Genomic DNA, 19,144 nt, shown 5'->3' with positions numbered 1-19,144 from the left:
GTGCAACTATGAAAATCAACTAAAAAACATTCAACTCAACATTTAAAACAGGTGAATGTATGGTATGTATACTAAATAAAGCGGTTTGTTTTTTAAGAGTACCTAGATAATAGAGATGCTGTCAAAATAAAAATGTAAACTGTCTGGCACATAGTAAACACTCAATAAATACTTGTGATTAGTATTAGTGTAATAAAGACGAGATTAAAGAACACTGAAGATTATATAAAGTTATATTTTTTAAAAAGAATCAAGAAACTATTGGGTTGGTTGAAACTTCAGAGGTCAGTTAGCTCAACTTCCCTCATTTTACAGATGAGAAAATTAGGGACCAGCAGGTGAAGTGCCTTATTCAAGGTCTAGCTCTAAGACCAGACCCTAAACCTGCTGGATCCCAAGTAGTGCAATTCCCACAACCACCCCACTGCCTCAGAAACATGGACACTCAAAAAATTGAGGATGTTTCCTCAAAGAAAAAAACACATAAAACACGGAAGACTCATGTAGAGACGCTGAAGAAAGAGAATTACAACGCCAAGGGCAAACTGAGAAGAGGCCATCACATCCTGGCCTATCAGCCCAGGGAGGTCCAGCTCATAAGAGCCTAAGTGCTTGGGCAAGGAGGCCCTGATCAATCAGGTGAACTGACTCATCACTGTGGCCAGGTGCCTTGTGACAGTGAAGCTGCACAGTCCTTTCTGCTATTTCCTGACACAGGATTTGTCAGCAGCAGGAGCTGGGGCCAAAAGTGAATGGAGTTCTTGGGAGCAATCAATATGAGGAGCCTGAAGTGAGGAATAGCTGCTCAAGAGATGCTTCTCCCCATGCTGAGTGGTCTGGCCTCACATGTTTGTTTATCCCTGGCCTGACTTATCAGCGCCTCTGGATTCTAAGGAACTTCACTTACAATCCTGTAAGTTGCCTGTCAGACTCCTCCATCATGGTACCCTCTTCAGATGAATGAGGAAATCTAGCAGATATGGATTTACCCAGGCTTCCCACTTATTCGTTAGTGCCGCCATTTTCTAAGGGAACTTGATAGCATGTTTGGAAGATTTTTGAAACTAATAAAAGCTTACTAAATTATTCCAATGCTAAATAGTGGACAAGAGAACAAAGTATGTCTTCTAGGCTGTGACCTTCCAACATTTCAGAGGATAACATTCAATGAGTCAACTCTCATTCTTAGAAAGTGGTGGAATCACATTCCTCCATTTTTCCTTAAGAATAACAATTTAAGCTAGATGGCTGGTACAGACCCCTAATGTAATGTGACCCACTAGGGGAGGAGGGACGAAGGGAAGGAAAAAGAAGAGAATTATGATTTTATGATTTAACTCAGTACATTGAAACTTCTCAATGAATAGTTCATAAAAGTGCCTCATCCTATTTGACCAACTGTTTAACTAAGAATCAGTAGAAGGACAGAGGAGGTTTTGTCCATTCATTTGATCTCAGAATGTGGGGTGCAGATTATGAACAATAAGTCTGACTTCAGCTATTTTGCAGATCATTCCATACAGTGAACACTTTGATGTCGGAGGAGGTGAGAGCTCCGACTAAAGGTCTTTTGACATTCTTGGCATTCATAAGGCTTCTCTCCAGTGTGAATTCTCTGATGTATGATAAGTTGGGAATGCTGGCTGAATGTTTTCTCACACTCGTTACATTCATAAGGTTTCTCTCCAATGTGAATTTTCTGGTGGAGAAGCAGCTCAGAGTTATCCCAGAAGGTTCTTGCACATTCATTGCACTGATGAGGTTTCTCTCCAGTATGAATTCTCTGGTGGACAATAAGGTGGGAGGTCCGCCTAAAAGCTTTTCCACACTCAAAGCACTCATAGGGTTTCTCTCCAGTGTGAATTCTCTCATGTCTAAGCAGTTCTGAGTTCCCCCTAAAAGCCTTCCCACATTCCTTGCATACATAGGGCTTCTCACCAGTATGAATTCGAATATGTCTAATAATCTCTGAGTTCTGGCCAAAAGTTTTCCCACATTCATTACATTCATACGGTTTGTCCCCTGTATGAATTCTTTGATGCCGGATGAGCTCAGAACTCTGACCAAAGCCTTTCCCACATTCATTACACAGGTATGGTTTTTCTCCAGTATGAATTTTCTGGTGTCTAATAAGGCCTGAGCTATGCTTGAAGGCTTTGCCACACTCACTGCATTCATGATATCTTTCTTCAGTATGAATTCTCTGATGCTGAATAAGCTGTGAGCTAACCCTAAAGGTCTTCCCACATTCATTACATTCATACGGTTTCTCTCCAGTGTGGATTCTCTGATGTAGAATAAGGGCTGAATTCTGACTGAAGGCTTTACCACATTCTTCACATTTATAAGGTCTCTCTCCAGTATGAATTCTATGATGGTGGATAAGATGTGAACTCTGAATGAAGGCCTTTCCACATTCATTACAAGCAAAGGGCTTCTCTCCAGCATGAATTCTCAGGTGCCTGCGAAGACTTGAGTTAGTTCCAAATGTTTTTCCACATTCTTTGCATTCAAAGGGTTTCTCTCCACTATGAACTCTCATATGCTGGATAAGATGTGAGTTCTGATTAAAGGCTTTCCCACATTCTTTACATGTATGAGGCTTTTCTCCCACAGAACTTCTCTGTGTTTTGTTAGGTTCTAAATTCTCTATGAAGTTTTGGCTAGAGGTAGCAAATGTACTAACTGCCTCTGCTGTAGTATCTCCCTGATGTACTCTCTCATTCTCATTATTCTCCTGGTCTTTCTCGCTTGAGGGTGATTTCTTAAAGATAATCAATCCTGATGCAAAGTCTCTCTCCTGAGGAGACGTCCGCTCCATAATCTCTTCTGAGGACTCTCTCAAATGCACATCCAACATGTCTTCTTCACATGCTGCTCCAAACTCATGACCCTGATAAACCACCTTTGGAAGTTTTTCTAATATTGCCCCAGGTGGCTCAGATTCTTCAGAAATTTCTTCCTTTGGAATTACCTCCTTGTTCTCTGTCCCCATCTCACAATCTGAAACGAGAGAGGGTAAGTATGTGAAATGGCTATATAATATCTAAATGAAGCTAATGCTATAGGAGTATGGACCTTTGACATGGTTCGGACAGCACTCATAAATAGTCTTGGTATCCGGTGAAATTGTAGGATGCTGCTGAAGAGAAAGAGATTTAGGATTATGGTGGACATGCTAAACAAACAGCAAGCAATGACTGAAAAGAGTGACAGAAATTATCAGAGGAGCAGATTTAAGGAGATAAACAGGAAATGGATGGTAAGGAGATGCTGATAAAAGTTCATTAATATTAGCAGTGACTTGAGGCAGAACCTGAGATTGGTAAGGAAAAACTTTAGGGAAAATGATGGCCATATTAATAGAAGATACATGAGAAAGATTGAGAGAAAAGGGCAAAAATGACTAATAAGAATAACTCTGGAGCTTATAGAAATAACCAGAAAAAGAGTATCAAGAGAACTATCCCTAGTCCAGTACTGTGATCTCTCCAGCTCTACACAACAGGGGGTTGTGTATGTACCCATTTAAAAGGTTACATGACTTAGCTATAAGTAGCACAGAAGTAACTACCCTTCGCTCCCTTATATTTGGATGAAGTAGGTTCTAAATTTTCTCCAGATGGTGAGTAAATTGTATCAATTCCTACTTTTCTTTTCCTTACTGATTTGAAATGCCACCTATACCATAGTCTAAATGACTATATATATCTGGGTTAATTACCAGACTCCATTCAGTTCTATTGATCTGTATATTCCCTCTCTGATACCAAACTGTTCAACTTACTATAAGTTTCTTAAAATTTTTATATGTTAAAGAAAGTTCCTTCTCATTAGTCTTTTTAAAAATATTTCCTATTTTCATAGTTTTCTAAGTAAATTTCAGTATAATTTTGCAAAATTTCCAAACTTATCCTGATTTCTTTTAGATACATATCCATCATGTCTCTGTATGAATTTTGTATGAATTTTCTAGCTGGCCATTTTATTGTGTATATTTATATATATACACAATGTTATTGATTTTCACACCATTGTTGATACCAATATCCAGTGTTGATCCTAATTTTATAATTGGCCCTTTTATAGAATTTTCTTAGTACTTTTATAGACCTTAAAGGCTATACTTTTTTAAAACCTCTAAAAGGCTGTGGCAAAGATTTTTAGTTGTCTACCCCAATATCCATTCTTCCCCACCTCATCAGCAACAAAACAATGAATTTATTTAGCACTGCAATGTGCCTAGCTAAAGAAATAAATTCTCAGCCTTCTTTGCAGCTAGGTTTCACCAGCCACTTCTGGCTAACAAGACAGTAAGATGCAAATGAAAGGACATGGAACTTCTAGGAAGTCTCCTTAAGAGTGAGAGGATGCATTTCTTTACCCACTTCTTCCATGTTGTGTCTGGGGCATGAGCTGGTAGGTAGAGTGCCAACTTGACCCATGAGTCCACCAGCATACCCTACGACGGAACCAGAGCTAGAAAGAACCTAGGACCCTGATGATTCCATGGAGCTGTCATAGCAGCCCTGGAATATCTGCCTCTGTACTTCTTTTATCTAAGAAAGAAATAAGCTTTGCCTTGCTCAAGCCATTATGAATTTTTTACTTATGGAGCCAAACCTATTTCCAACTGGTATAATGGACACAGCGACTTAGCTGTCCCGGTCAGAGAAGTACCATCCAAATGCTGGGAGAATGAGCCTGGCCTCTGTTCATATAGTAAACAACCTGGAGCTGACAGTGAAAAGGCCCTTTGCCTTCACCCATGCATTTCTGTACTACAGCAAATCAGAGGAATATAATCCTCCTATCAGTAAAAGTATTAACTGTGGAAGGTGATTCTCAAGTGGGGAATGGGCAGCTATGTGACTTCATCCTTTAGAAAATACAGAGTTATGGAATGGTTTTTAAGCCAAGAAGTGACACAGTCCATTGTCAGACTAGCATTTCAGGTAGATGCACACTAATGGCTATTTAATGGATGAACTAGAAAGCAGTCTGCCTGGAAATAGGGAGATCAGTTAGAAGATTGATGCAGTCATCAACACAAGGGGTGATAAAATCTAACTAGTTGCAACAGTACTAGTGGAAATGAAGAAGAGACATACTGGAAAAATACTTAAGAGGACAACTTTCGTAAGATTTGGTACGTGATAGGACATAGGTATAAAGAAGAGGGAGGAGTCAAAAGTGGTACCCAGGTCTCTCTTCATTTGAGGAATGCTAATTAGATGGATAGTGGTGCCACTGAGGGAACACTGGAGGAGTAGCTTCCTTTAGAAAGGAAGATGATAGATGAGCTGTGTTTTGGACTTAGAAGAGTTTCAAGTAATACATATAGAGGTATCAAGGAATCAGTCAAAATATATTGGTCTAAAGCTTAGAGCAGTCAGGACTAGAGATACAGACTTGAGAGTACTCAGCATAGATGGTAATGAGTATAGTGTGAGAATTGTCAGATACTGAGGACAGAAACCTAAAAAGCCAAAGCTAACATTTAAGAGTATTCCAAACAAACTGATGGTTACTAGATGGGAGGGTGGTCGGGGGAGCTGGGTGAGAAAGGTGAAGGGATTAAAAAGAACAAACTGGTAGTTACAAAATAGTCATGCAGATGTAAAGTACAGTATCGGGAATATGGTCAATAATGTTAAAACCATGTATAGTGTCAGGTGGGTACTAGACTTATCGGGGGATCACTTCATAAATTACATAAATGTCTAAATGTTGTACATCTGAAACTAATATAACATTGAATGTCAACTATAATTTTTTTAAAAGTCACAGGGATATAAAGTACAGCACAGGGAATGCAATTAATAATATTGTAATAACTATGTACAGTGTCAGATGGGTAATAGACTTATTGGGATTATCACTTTGTGAGGTATACGAGTATAAATGTCTAATCACTATGCTGTTTTGTACACCAAAAACTAACTTAAAAACAAAGACAAAGGAAAGAAATATCATTTGATCATAAATGTGAAGGTTTATTTCTGCTTTCCTAGTGCTATTCCATGGACATACGTCTGGAAGTATGTCTGTCCAAAGATCAGAACCACACTGTCTTGATTATTCTGGCTTTGCAATAAGCTTTGAAATTGGGAAGTCTGAGTCTTCTAATTTTGTTCTTCCATTTCAAGATTGTTTGGGTTATTTTGGGTCCCTTGAATTTCCATACAAATTTTAGGATCAGCTTGTCAACTTCTGCACAGAAGACAGCTGGAGTTTTCTTAAGGATTGAGTTGAATCTGTAGGTCAGTTTGGGCGTACTGCCATCTTAACAATATTAAGTCTTCCAATCCATTAACATGGGATCCTTCCATTTACTTAGGCCTTTCTTAGTTTTTCAACACTCTTTTGTCAGTTTTATGAGTATAACTTTTGTGCTTCTTCTTTGGTTAAATTTATTCCTATTTTATTATTTTTGATATTATTGTAAATGGGATTGTTTTCTTAATTTTGTTTTTGGATTATTGCTAGAGTATAGAAATACAGTTGATTTCTAAATTTACTTTGTACCCTGCAAATTTGTGTGTGAGTCACACTTTTTTGAATCGTTGTATGTCTCAATTAAAAAAAAAAAAAAAAGAGTACTCCAGTTATCTTCCATCTTGCTACCTTGCTCCATCCTGCTCTCTGCTCTAGAAAGCTAACCTATACAGCACACAACAGGCCCTCTGGCTTCTAGTTGTGTTCCAACAATTGGGAGGCCCAGCAGGAGGCTGGAAGTAGGGAGGAAAGTAAGATCGAATATTTATTCTCCTGGTTCCTTCCTATGAGATCACCTTGGGCTGATGGTCTCCCTCAATTGAAGGTCATTATTCCTCTCAATAAGTCTATCCTACCCAATTGTCTCAACAACTGAGTTTTAGTAACCTCTCCTACCTCTTGTCTCTTCTGACCCAGGATTCCACTGTTGCCATCCCCAGGTCCCTCAACACCCTGCCCACACCTATATCATTTATAATTAACCTCTTTGCAAATAAACCATCCTCAAATTATCCTAATTTGAGTGAAGTATCTGTTTCCTGTTAGGACCTTAATAATAAAGGGGTTGGGTGGAAGAAGAGAAGCCTGCCCAGAAGAGAAAGAATGGTTAGTGAAGTAGAAGAAGATCCAGAATACAGTGTCATAGAAGTCACCAGGGCAATAGCAGAGGGAATTAAAAAGTGTCACATGCCGTTGAGAAATCCAATAAAATAAGAACTGGAAAACATCTACTGGGACAATTAGGTAGTCACAGATGATCTATGAGAACAGATTCAGTGGAATGACAGAAACAAAAGCCAGGTAACAGTGCACTGATTAGTAAATTTGCTGCTTCTTTCAAAAAATTAGGATGAAAAAAGAGGACCAAGATAGGCGGTAGCATGAGAGGTCAAAGAAGGGTCAAAGAAGGATTTTCTCCCATGAGAAAGCTTTGAACATGTTTATATTAGAAGGGATGGTGCCAGTAGAATGACAGGGTTTAAGAGGGGAAAAAAGATGAGATTACGAAAGAAATGAAGACCCTGAGAGGTGGGAGAGACTCGGGTCAAGTGGTGAGGGAAGGGGAAAGTGGCAATTTTGGGGTGACCCTTGTACTGCCCTTTTCCTGTGTCCAGCCTCCGGTCATCCACAGGATGCTGGTTATTACCACCATCCTACGCTGGGGCTTCTCTAGTCACTCATCAGTGCAGCCCTGGTAATGCCCGCCCCACCCCCACTTCACACAACTGGGAGGAACCTGATTGCTTACTGGAAGTTCTGGCAGCTCTTTGTGTTACCCTTCAAAATGACCTGGAATTTTCTTCAACTTTCCCTCCCTTAGCATCTTCTCCAATTTTCCCACGGAGTAAGGGCAGGCAACCAAATGTTGGATTTCTCACATTTGTTGAAATTTTAGAATATTATAGATAATACATATCTATATAATTGTAAGGATCCACTGTAGCAAATTTAGCTATCTTCTTCATCCATGGTACCATTTGAGTTGGGAAGTACGGTCTTAAGTAAATTTCTCTCTAATACTCAGTTAAGAACAAATTCCACAAGCTGATATTTCAGTCCCTATCTACTTCCAACCCCCTCTCTGGCCTTTCCTTTTCATCTCTCCTATAGTATCTTCTTTTTCATCATCTAGCTCTATACCAAGTCATCACTCATAGAACCTCCATATGTACACCATATGGAAAATCACTTGTCCACAATAAAACAAGATATAGAAGTTGTATATATACCTATCCCCAACTTCAAGATCTGGTTCAAAATTCAAATCCCAACTAAATTTGACCCCCTCCGACCATTCTTTTACTTTACATTCTGCCACTGACACTGTATGAATGTCATTTGTTAAATACTGCTTTCTGGGTACCTTCTCATTTCAAAGCCAATCACCATTTGGTTGATTTTCCCAGAAGCACAACCACACATTAGACCTCATCCTCATAAGGAAATACTCACTACTCATTGCCTAAATTCACATTTCCAAGCATAATTTCCTATCTTTCTGTTTCTCACTTCTTCACTTTTCTAAATCTGAGATTAGCTGTTTCTGGAGATAGATAAGATGGAGGTACCACCTGAGGAGAAGGTTGATGACTGTTCGTCCTCAGCCTGGAGATGACAAGCAGACCTCTAATGGGTCTCCACAGTTCAGAACAGGATCTTCAACTGTGCAGATCTGGAATCGTTTTTTTCAATGTAGCTAGGGCAGCCTCAGAAAGCCTCATTCACAAAATGCTGATGCATAAACCAGATTCCCACCTATTAATTTACGAAGAGAAATAAAACTCTGAAAGGACCACACTGCCTAGAAGGGAAGCCACATAAAACCCTGAAAATTGTTTAGTAGGCTTGCGATCATAGCAAGGTGTTTTTGTTGTTTTTTGATGAATGGTTCTTAAATAATGATTCTTGGCCTGGAACTAGGATAGACGCATAAGAATCAACTGGGAAATCTGTTTAAAATAATAATGTCCATGTCCCACTTCAGAATTCTCAGAAACAGAATCTCCAGAGGTGGACCAAGGGATCTGTATTTTTAACAAGTACCCCCAGGTGATTCTGATGCCCCACCAAGTTTGGAAACCACTGTGTTGCATAGTTTTAAAGGCTGAAGTTATCACATTCTCATTCTGGTACATCCATCTCTACCCAAGGTCTGGTCTACCAAGTAGCTCAGCACATGTGTGAAGCAGGATTATAGATACACTGCCAGTTCTTGCTCTGACTTCATTTTTCCTACCCTACATCTAGACTGCACCTCCCCTTCCCTAAACTTCTGAGAGCAGACAGGGAAGATATAATACAATTGACTAGATCCCATGTTTGAGTTAAAAAATCACATTTCCATTATGCTTATCAGGCTGATCCTAGTTACTGTGACTAGACCTGAGTTTGCCCAAATTGCCTAAATCAGAATTTACAACAATTTCTTGTGATAGCAATATCACATAATCCTTTTAATTTACCTGCCAAAGACCACATTGTAATTTTCAGTAAAAAAATATTAAATAATTGATCAGCTCAGAGTCTGATGTGGTCTTTTTAAAATTTTGTTGAAAGCAAAGATCGGAACTTGAGTTACAAAAGGTCCAAAATTATTTACTCCCTCAATAAACTGTCCCTTTGTGTGGTACTCCAGAGGTTTTTCCACCCCAGAATGATACACCGTAGTAAAATTAAGGAGGGCATAGATGAGAAGTATATCTTTCTCTTGTAAAGGAGGAGAAGAGCAATTGTGAAAGAGGAGCCTGGACATTGAAAGAGGAAAAGAGAAAGCTATAGACCACAGACCCATTCTTAAACAGATCAGTGGTAAGCAAGGCTATATATATTGAAGTCAAAGATCTAGAAACTAATTTCTATTCAACAATCCATGCACCCACAGACATTATAGAAAGTGTTATAGAAAGCATCAGTGTGAGGAGGAACCAACTGGCACACTTCCCTGTCTTTCTACAGCCAGAGCAGGCTGGGAATCTGGGGATGTGTGTGGTGGAGGAATGCAGGAGTAAGGGACTTGCGGATATTAGCCAGGACATAGTTGAGATGACTGAGTGAGATAGGGAGGCAAATGAAGTGGGGGGAAGGAAGGAAGAGTCTGTAAGTAACAAAACACAAAGCAAGCATTAAGCCACCTTGAGTTGTAGTCTGTTACTTACAGATGAAAGTATTTTAACTGATACAAATACTTTCCCTTGACTTCTGAAAGGCCAGGTCCTACCAAATACTCAGTAACTAGTACAAGAATCACCTCCTCCCTAAAGTCTTCACTAACACCTGCAGGAAGGAGGTTTTCTCTGGGTCCTCTGAACAAGCATTTCACTCACCACTTTATTTGTACTATAGTTATCATGTTGCTTCCTGTTCATTGCTCCCCAAGACCCACAGAATAAAAACTTAGTATGGCTCATAATGCCCTCCTGGTCAGGCCCCAGGCTCCCTTCGTATTTCCCATTCCACCCTCTCCCATGACTGTTGGAAGCTGCAGGCATGCTCGGGGTCCTGCGGTGCAAACACTTCCTACTCTTGACCCTAGAATGGTGTCTGACACAGCTGATGACAGTAACTATTTGTAAAAAATAAGGTCCTTCTCCCAATCTGGATGACATTTAATTTAAAGCACTGTTATCCTCCTTTCCTCTGTTCTCCCCCTGGTTCCCACAATCAAGAAGGCTCTATTACCGTGTTTCCCCGAAAATAAGACCGGGTCTTATATTAGTTTTTGCTCTAAAAGACACATTAGGGCTTATGTTCAGGAAATGTCATCCTGAAAAATCATGTTAGGGCTTATTCCCCAGTTAGGTCTTATTTTCCGGGAAACACGTTACCTGCTTCCTTTCCATAATTAATAATCATACGCCAAAATCCTGTCTGCCAACACAAGGCACAATTTGCCACGGAGGCCTTATGTTTTTGACACTGCCCGACATTTTGTCCCCGCAGTTTACTTGGGAATGGTGTCTGAGAAAATCACAGCTCCCACTAGCCCCCAGTCGGGACCGAGGAAGTGAGTGTCCCTGCTTCTCACGCCACCGCGGCTGACAGGCACGGAACCAGAGCGAAGATGGACCCTGGCACAATGTCCAGGCTAAGCAATTTATAGACAATATCTTGTTAAACCCTCACAACCTCCTTATGAGACAAGAATGCTGGAAAGCATCACTGTGATGAGGAGCCAACTGGCATGCTTTCCTGTCTTTCTCCAGCAACGCTTTTGACGGCCCCAGAGCAGGCTGGGAATCTGGGGATATGTGTGTTGGAAGAATGAGTGCAGGTGGGAAATGGAGGCCCGGGGTGACCATCAAGTCCAAGGTCACACAGTGAACCCGGGTCAGGAACGGGCCTAAACGTTGGCTTTCTTCTCCGCTCCCGGGCCGGGGAGTCAGGAGCCCAGCGCCCTCCTCCCTCCCGCCGGGACTGAACGAGGTCTCACCGCAAGCCGCTACCGCCCCACGCTCGCTCTGCTCGGGTTCCCGGCGCTGCTCGGGTTGCTCGCACAAAACCCGCTGCTGTTGTCTTGGTTTCACTGGCGACTGGCATCGGCTATTTCCGGTACCCGGGCGGCCCGCCAGCCAATCAGCGCGCGTCGCACTGTGCCGGAGGAACAGGTGGTTCTCATGCCAACGCCTCCTCCCCTTTTCCAGCGTTGCTTTATGCGGGTTTTCGCCCTAATCCGAACGCCATCTCGCCACTGCCTACCAAAGCAGCATCCTGAAGTGCCCCTGTGCACCCAGCGATGCCCACTTCAGCCCTAGGATCACTGACGAGCTGGGTCCTCCGGGTTTCCTAGAACGGCTCCAGGGATGCACTTCCGCCGTGCGACGGGACGCTCTGCGCACTGGTATCTCTCCCGGAGCACTAACCTGGGCTTGAGGAATAGGGAGTCCGCTTCGCTTTCTTGTGGGAAAGCGAAGGGATTGTGGGACCTCCTTAATTCCCCCAACCTGCATCCCTTATCCTGTCATTTCCTTCCTTGAGATCCATGAGTCTGGTAAACACAGACTCCTAGATCCCAGGAAGAAACCTGTCAATTGCTGGGGACGAAGGGAGACCGGCTCTGAGGTCATGGAGGGGTTACTGGAGGGAGGGAGTGATGTTTGGGCTGAAATCTGAAGATTGTACGGGAGTTACCCACGTGAAGAGTGAGGGGGAGAGCGGTTCAGACAGTGGGAACAGTGGTCTGTGATAGCCTTCTTGTCTCTTGATAAGAGGCTTGGCCCATCAAGCCTCATCACCTTTGAACTTGTTCCGTTACTTCCTGTGCCCTTCATTTGCACGCAGAGTTCTTGTTATTCAGGGATCAATTCAAAGGTAACTATGTCGAAGAAGCCTTCCATCCTCAGACTACACTACCCCTCCTACGTATCAGTTGCAGCGAAGGGCGATGATTGGTCCTGCTTGGGGCTGGGGCTGCCCCTTGGGCCAGTAATTGCCTTCAGGGAACAGGGATAGTAGGCTCAGGCAAATCTGGCTCACCTTCTGCCCCAGTTGTGGGAGCAGGCTTCTGTATTTGCCTCCCCGTAATCCTGTGGAATAGGGAAGGGAGTGAATAGTCTCAGAAAGGGAAATTGTGTGTATATATATATCCAGTACACAACCTAGCGGAAAACTTGATCTTGAGTTCATCATCGGGATTAGGCGCTGAACTCTGAAGTCGGTCACGTTCGCCACTCTCACACCAAGATCCTTAACTCTTTTGCCCTACTGTCTGCAACTCTCCAGGAAGTTTGGATCAGTTAAAATGTCCATTTTTTTCTTGCCCAGGCTGTTGGTTACTAGTAGGAAAGCATATGCATTTGGAAAAGAGCCCCAAGATAAAAGTATGCTTTCTACTTCCCAGCGGTCTTCCTCTGCTGCCCAGAAATCATTTTCTGTTTCACTAGTCAGCTTGCCTACCACTTTCCTGTGTTGCTGTTTCAACCTTCTCCATTCTGCTCAAGCCATGATCCAAGAGAAGTCAATTACTATCACAATTCAGTGCCAGCTACATTCATCCCAAGGAAAGATGCCCAGATTACAAAAGTATCCTGCCTCAGAACCAAGATGCAGCTTGTCTTATGTAACTTAACCATTTCCTGTGAACATACCTTTTCCCCCATATAGACAAAGTGTTCCTTAAGAGCCAGGTCTGTGTTCATGTCCTCAAGACGCAATGGCCATCAAAGCCCGTGTTCAGTAGAAACCAGCTTACCTGAAATACTCATATCTCACCTCTACACACAAACAACCAGCCAAAGCTGAGCCAAGGCTCAATTAAGTCTTCCGTATTCTCCTCATACCTCCATCTATGAGGAAAAAGTAAGTAAAACAAAAAGCAACCTCCTTCTCTAGAGTTAACAATTATACCAAGGAACCCTGAGCAACCAGTTCTGAGCCTGACCCAGCAACATCATGTTTTCACTGTGCCAGGATAGCAGATCCTTCTTGACCAAGCTCTCTAAGCCTAAAATGCCCCTTCAAGTTCTCTAAGTCCTATAAAGTCCACTTCTTTCTCAAGTGAAATCACTGCCCCTTTTACATGGGATAAAGTGCAACAACACCCAGAAAACACAGCCTCCCTATAACTACTCCGTGGTTTGGTACCAGGTGAGGCAGAGAAGAGAAGGCTGCCCTGGTGCTGGGCTTCGAGGGAGGGGAGCTGGAAGTAGTATGTCTGGCGGGGTGGGGGGGAAGGTGCAATGGAAATAGACAACAGCAGAATGTTCAAGGAAACAAGTGATCAGAGGACAAAGCAGGAGAAAGCTGTACCCCAACAAATGAGTCTCCTCCTCTGGAAGGCTCTGGAGTCTTCACAAAGTCAGCAAAATAATCACCATACTTGCCACCAAGGGCTAAGATACCACGGAGTCATAATAGTGCCCCTGCCCACTGAGCCCCAAATCTGCCTAAGAGCCCCGCCTCATCACAATGCTCCAGGCAACTACTGCTAATTAGTCTGAATCCCCAGATGAATAGAAATTATTTGCCCTCCCTAGGCCAAGGCCATCCTACATTAATATTTCTGAAGCTCTTTTTTGAGAAAATAACATGGGAGGAAAATCAAGTTCCAGTGTCGCCCATCATCACAGGGACATATAAGTTTCCAATGTGACTGAAGAACCTTAAGGCTGCCCCAGTGACTCCTAACTCTGTTTTTCATGGTGTCATTTTCCCAGATGACGATGTGATCTGTCAAGAAATCTTGGATGAAGTATTTGGTCCTCCAACAAGATCCCTTCTCTATGACTCAGCCTTCCTCATCAGGCTAATGTGATCCATTCACCATCTCCCACATTCTGTTTACTTGCTCTTCGTACTGTTTTCTCTCACGCCACGTGCCTGCCCACAATACTGTCCTTTGTCCACTGCCACTGAAATCCAAAACTGGGATGACACTGCAGGTTCCCTCAAATGCTCTTTCTAGACTCACCTTGGGCTCATTGCCTTCCCCCCTCCTTCAAACTCACTCTACCCCTGCAGTCGTGAGTCTTTCAAATAATCCTCTTTGACTTCACTACATTAATGCTATATAAGAAATCATGATGTATAGATCTTACCCACGTGGGCAAAGTACAGGTTTTGAGGCATGGTTTAAAAGAACAATAACAACAAATGAAACCTTACAAATACCTAACGTAGTTTACAAAGCCCTCTCACATATGTCAGCCATGATGAGAGTCTCTTGAAACTTAGGTTGTCTATGGCAACTAGACGAGGGAGGCCCAAAGGATTCAGTGACTTGACCACGTTTACTCAGGTCAGAAGGGGAGAGGCCAGATTAGCACCCACATCTTCAGACTCCTTTCCAGGCTCTTCTTACCCCCACCTGGCTGCCTTCCTACAGTCCCACTTAACACACAATCTGTCCCCACCCCTTAATGGGGCTCTAAAGCATGTCCAATCTGTTTTGCCACTGTTTTGACCATTAGTCAGCTCCAGAGAGAAAATTTCAAATCTAATCTTCAAAAAATCCATTATGCCCTACCTGTGCATAAAATAGCTCCCATCTAGAAGAATAAAGCCCTTCATGCTGATGAGGTTTGGGTTACCCATGCGGCTTCCCTACTTCAAGACCTGGTTCCACAAATCACATCCAGAAAGCTTCCCCTGATTCCTCTCTTCTCAGTCCGACCACTCCTCTGCGGTTCTTCCTGACTCTCAGCATTTTAGCTAATCTGACCTGTGATAGCTTGTGTTCTCTTGTAAGAATATTTTCCATCTCCCCACCTGGCAATAAGAAGCCAACCTTCACCTAGGGACTGCACCTGTCGCACAGTACTGACCAGAGATAGTCAGTACATATTGACCGGAAAAGTCTTCTGTGATTAACTTGAATTTTAGCAGTGGCAAGAAACAGTACTATAACCCAGAAGTCTAAGAGTAATGGCAGGTATTCAGAGCAATGGGCAAAGCTAATAAGAAGAGCAGATATAGCCAACTGGCTTTGCAGGGCCCCTTCCCCGCCTTTAGAGCAGTAGTTACCACAGGGTTGATTCCTTTTTCACAGGGTTGGATGAGGAACGTTGGCTGACACTTGAGTCCCCATGTTGTATGTGACATCTTAGGTTCAGTGAACCAAACTGTAACAGACCGATGACTGATTAATGACATAGATTGATCATGATGACTGGGGATGTCAGGAAGCTTAAAATGGGGAGGATTCTCAGGTAGAATCAAGAAGTTTGTTGGCAGCCAGTGTGAGGGGCTGATGTTTGCAAATACTTCAAATACATCTTGGTTTCTGTTCTTCTTGGTCTTTCTTGTCTCACTGGACACACCTTTTTTATCTCTTTATTTTTATATATTTCAGTATTTATTTTTGGATAGGGCCACCCCTGGATAAGCAACAATCAATTTTGTAAAGTTATACATTCCAGATGGTCAAAGCTAGACTCTTCCCTACTCCTGATTGAGTATGATGTTTGATCTACTGTAGTGAAGCCAAGGGAGGACGCATGTTTTGGTACGAAGATGTTGGAAGAACCTGGGGCCATTTCCAGCACTAGTGGGCAATTGTTGAAAGTCACCAGAGTCCACAAAGGGAAAAAGGAGGAAATGGACAAACATCTCCAAATTGGGTCACAAGTAGGTCACACCTCCCAGCATGCTAATAAATACTGCTTAATATAGAATGTTACCCCACACCCAATTTCCCCTATTCACATCTTGTATAAATAGGTACATATGTTATCATTAATGAACCAATTGACATCGTTACTAAAGTCCATAACTTATTCTGATTTCTAGTTTTTACCTAATATCCTCTTCCTAGTCCAGAATCCCATCTAGAATACACATTATATGTAGTACTCTTGTCTCTTTAGGCTCCTCTTGGCGCTGACATAATAGCACATTTAAAAATAACAGGGCGATCCACAACATGTTACCATGGGAGATACGGAAGCAAATCAAAACAACTGCCATGTTCTCATGATACTCACAAAGGAGGCAGGCATTTGTTTACCAGTGAAGGAGGCATTAGTGTGAACAGTGTACAATTTCCCTCACAAGCTTTCAAATTGTGATTCTTGAAATTTTGTTTTAATTTGAGGGGATTGGCTTTATTTCACATTTGGTGTATAAAGTGAATTTTATATGCTTGCAAATTACTCAACATCCCATAAAATGTGTCCAGTAACACCACACAAATATGAGGCTCTTCCTCTGATGAACAGAAGACAGACTTCCAGATCCTGAGGACCTTATTCAGTGAAAATGAATAAGAAAAAATATTTTATCATCAAGTGCTGATGTTGAATAAACAGAATGAGAATAAAAGAAAGTGTGGGGGCAAGTGGAGTTATTGAGACAGCCGTCTGAATTCTTTCAAGAATTCTAAAGGTTGTCAGCCCATTTTTACCCCAAAATCCAAGACTCCCTTTTCTCTTGGGCTTATCAAAGAAGGTATTCACACCCTAGAATTGCCTGGGAAACTAAAAAAAAAAAAGATGTCTATGTGTGTTAGTCTGCTAGGACTTCCATAACAAAGTATCACACACTGGAGGGCTTAAACAACAGAAATTTATTTTCTCTCAGTGCTGAACAGGAAGTCCAACATCAAAGTGTCAGCAGGGTTGGTTTCTTCTTAGGCCTCTCTCCTTGCCTTATAGATGGCTGCCTCCTTACTGTGTCCTCACATGGCCTTTTCTTTATGCAGGCTCATGCCTGCTATCTCTTCTTGTTCTTATAAGGACATCAGTCATATTGGATTTGGGCCCAGCCTTAGGACCTCATTTAATCTTAATTATTTTAGGAGGCAATACAGTCACATTGGGGGTTACAGTCACATTGGGGGTTAGGACTTCAACGTACAAATTTTGTTGAGACAATTCAAGTGATAATACCATTTCTCTGCCACCCCCCCAAGATTGATTAAATTAAAAACTGATACTTTTTAAAAAGAGTTTTCCAGGACTGAGAACCACTGGTAAAGCACAAGTTTTGCAGACAGCCTTGCTCTCCACTTGGGCTTCTGCCACTTACTAGCTCTGCATACCTGGGAAAATGACCTGAGCTTTGGACCTCAGTGTCCTCTCTGTAAAACAGAATAACATAGGGTTCTGGTAAAGATTAAATGAGATAATGCACAAAAAACACTTAGCACATGCCAGACACTAGCATGCATGCAGTGGCAATTACTGCTGGTGCATGTAAGGAGAAGATTTTCTGGGGAGGTAGCAGGCAGGAGTTGGAAGGATGGGGTAGAAGAAATCTACCCGTAATTTTCCTCTGTGTGAGAAAGATTATCTGAATTGGAATTAAGCTGACAGGGAATCTTGAAAGGCACAGGAGCAGGAGCTGTTTACATACACAGGGTGCCAAAAATATGTATACACATTTTAAGAAAGGAAAAAAACTGTATTAAAATTGTAATCCTCAATATATACCGATAATAAAATATGAATACAAGTCATGTGTATACATGTTTTTGGCACCCTTGGTATTTAGGTGTCCTCTGCGCAGGGATGAACAGACAGTATCCTCGCTGGGCACCAGATGGCGCCATGAATCTACAACCCGGAGTCCAAGGGTGGCCTGGAAAGGGAATGAAAAAGAAGGGAGGAGTCTTGGAGCACTTGTCTACCTGACACAGCTGCCACTTTGTACAGATAAGCTGTCGTAAGTCAGTGTTTACATTTCAATGAAGCCATAAAATTCAATATATAGATCAATCCTTTAGAGTTTTTCTGAATTATTTCTCTATCAAGGGACATGTTAAAAACATGTATGCTGTGACATAAATAGGTTTGTTTTTAATAATTGGGCCTCATGTTGTTAACCAGAGAGTACTACTATTAAACGGAGACAACACTAGGGTGATACTAAATTAAAGTGATACATTTTCTCCATGATTTAGCCACATCAGTTAAAGATGAGGAGAAAAATTAAGAATCCTTTATGTAAAGAATCTAGCTAAGCAAAGTCAAGGCTATAAAGTTTTAACTACCTCTGCATATGCCTTTAAAATACCAGATAACATTTTATTAAGGCAGGGGAAAAAACAGGTCTACTGTATGTTATAACAGCATGTTAGTATTAATATATTACTTATTATAATAAATAATATCATAACCCACATCCTAAAACAGACAAGCCATTTCTGTTGGCAAACACAGCAGTGAAACAGGGGCCCTGGTGGAGACAAAAAAGAGAAAAATGTGAGGAGAGAGCATGACAACTGTGACAGAAACTGGTGGTTGTCTGTTCCAATATCAGCCCTGCCCCCCTTAGCATCCTAGAGGTTTAGCCAGATACAAGGCCACTTTCAGCAAAGATAAAAATTCCCAGTCTTCCTTGAGCTGGGCGTGGCCATCTGCCGAAGCCTTGGCCTGTGGGACATGAGTGGAAGTGGCAGTTTGTGGAAAATTTCCTTGAGACAAATGGCAAGTACCTTTCTCTATTCCCTGCCTGGAACATGGTTTCAATGACAGGAGCTCCACCTTGCACCTGAAGGCGGAGGCTGTACCCTAGGATAACACCGTGGGAAGCTAAAAGCAGCCAGGATCCCAGGTGACTACAGGGGCTCCATAGAAAACCTGAATTATACTCCTCCGGCCTTTTATGTGACAGGAAAATAAATTTAAATCCTGTGTAAGCCCCTGTTACTTTGGGTCTCTGTTACTCACATTAGTTAGGTCACAATCCAGCTGATACACCATATAAGAACCTC

General features: G+C 42.0%; 1 protein-coding gene across 1 annotated transcript; it reads right to left on the bottom strand.

Annotated features, from left to right (window-relative positions):
- Positions 1 to 215: 215 nt before the first annotated feature.
- On the bottom strand, positions 216 to 13,133 carry ZFP3 (ZFP3 zinc finger protein; the record flags this gene model as incomplete). The annotated part of the gene is made up of 5 exons (XM_081030168.1): positions 216 to 3,003; positions 11,429 to 11,586; positions 11,695 to 11,892; positions 12,472 to 12,521; positions 13,083 to 13,133. The coding sequence occupies 5 exons, from the start codon at positions 13,131 to 13,133 to the stop codon at positions 1,511 to 1,513; spliced, it is 1,950 nt and encodes a 649-aa protein (XP_080886294.1). The 3' UTR covers positions 216 to 1,510.
- Between the last annotated feature and the right edge of the window lie 6,011 nt (positions 13,134 to 19,144).

Source organism: Rhinolophus hipposideros, assembly GCF_964194185.1.
Source record: "Rhinolophus hipposideros genome assembly, chromosome: 20".
In the NCBI taxonomy this organism is placed as follows: Eukaryota; Metazoa; Chordata; class Mammalia; order Chiroptera; family Rhinolophidae; genus Rhinolophus; species Rhinolophus hipposideros.
Note: the sequence above shows the minus strand (reverse complement) of the source record. Positions and strands in the feature narration are given on the sequence as shown.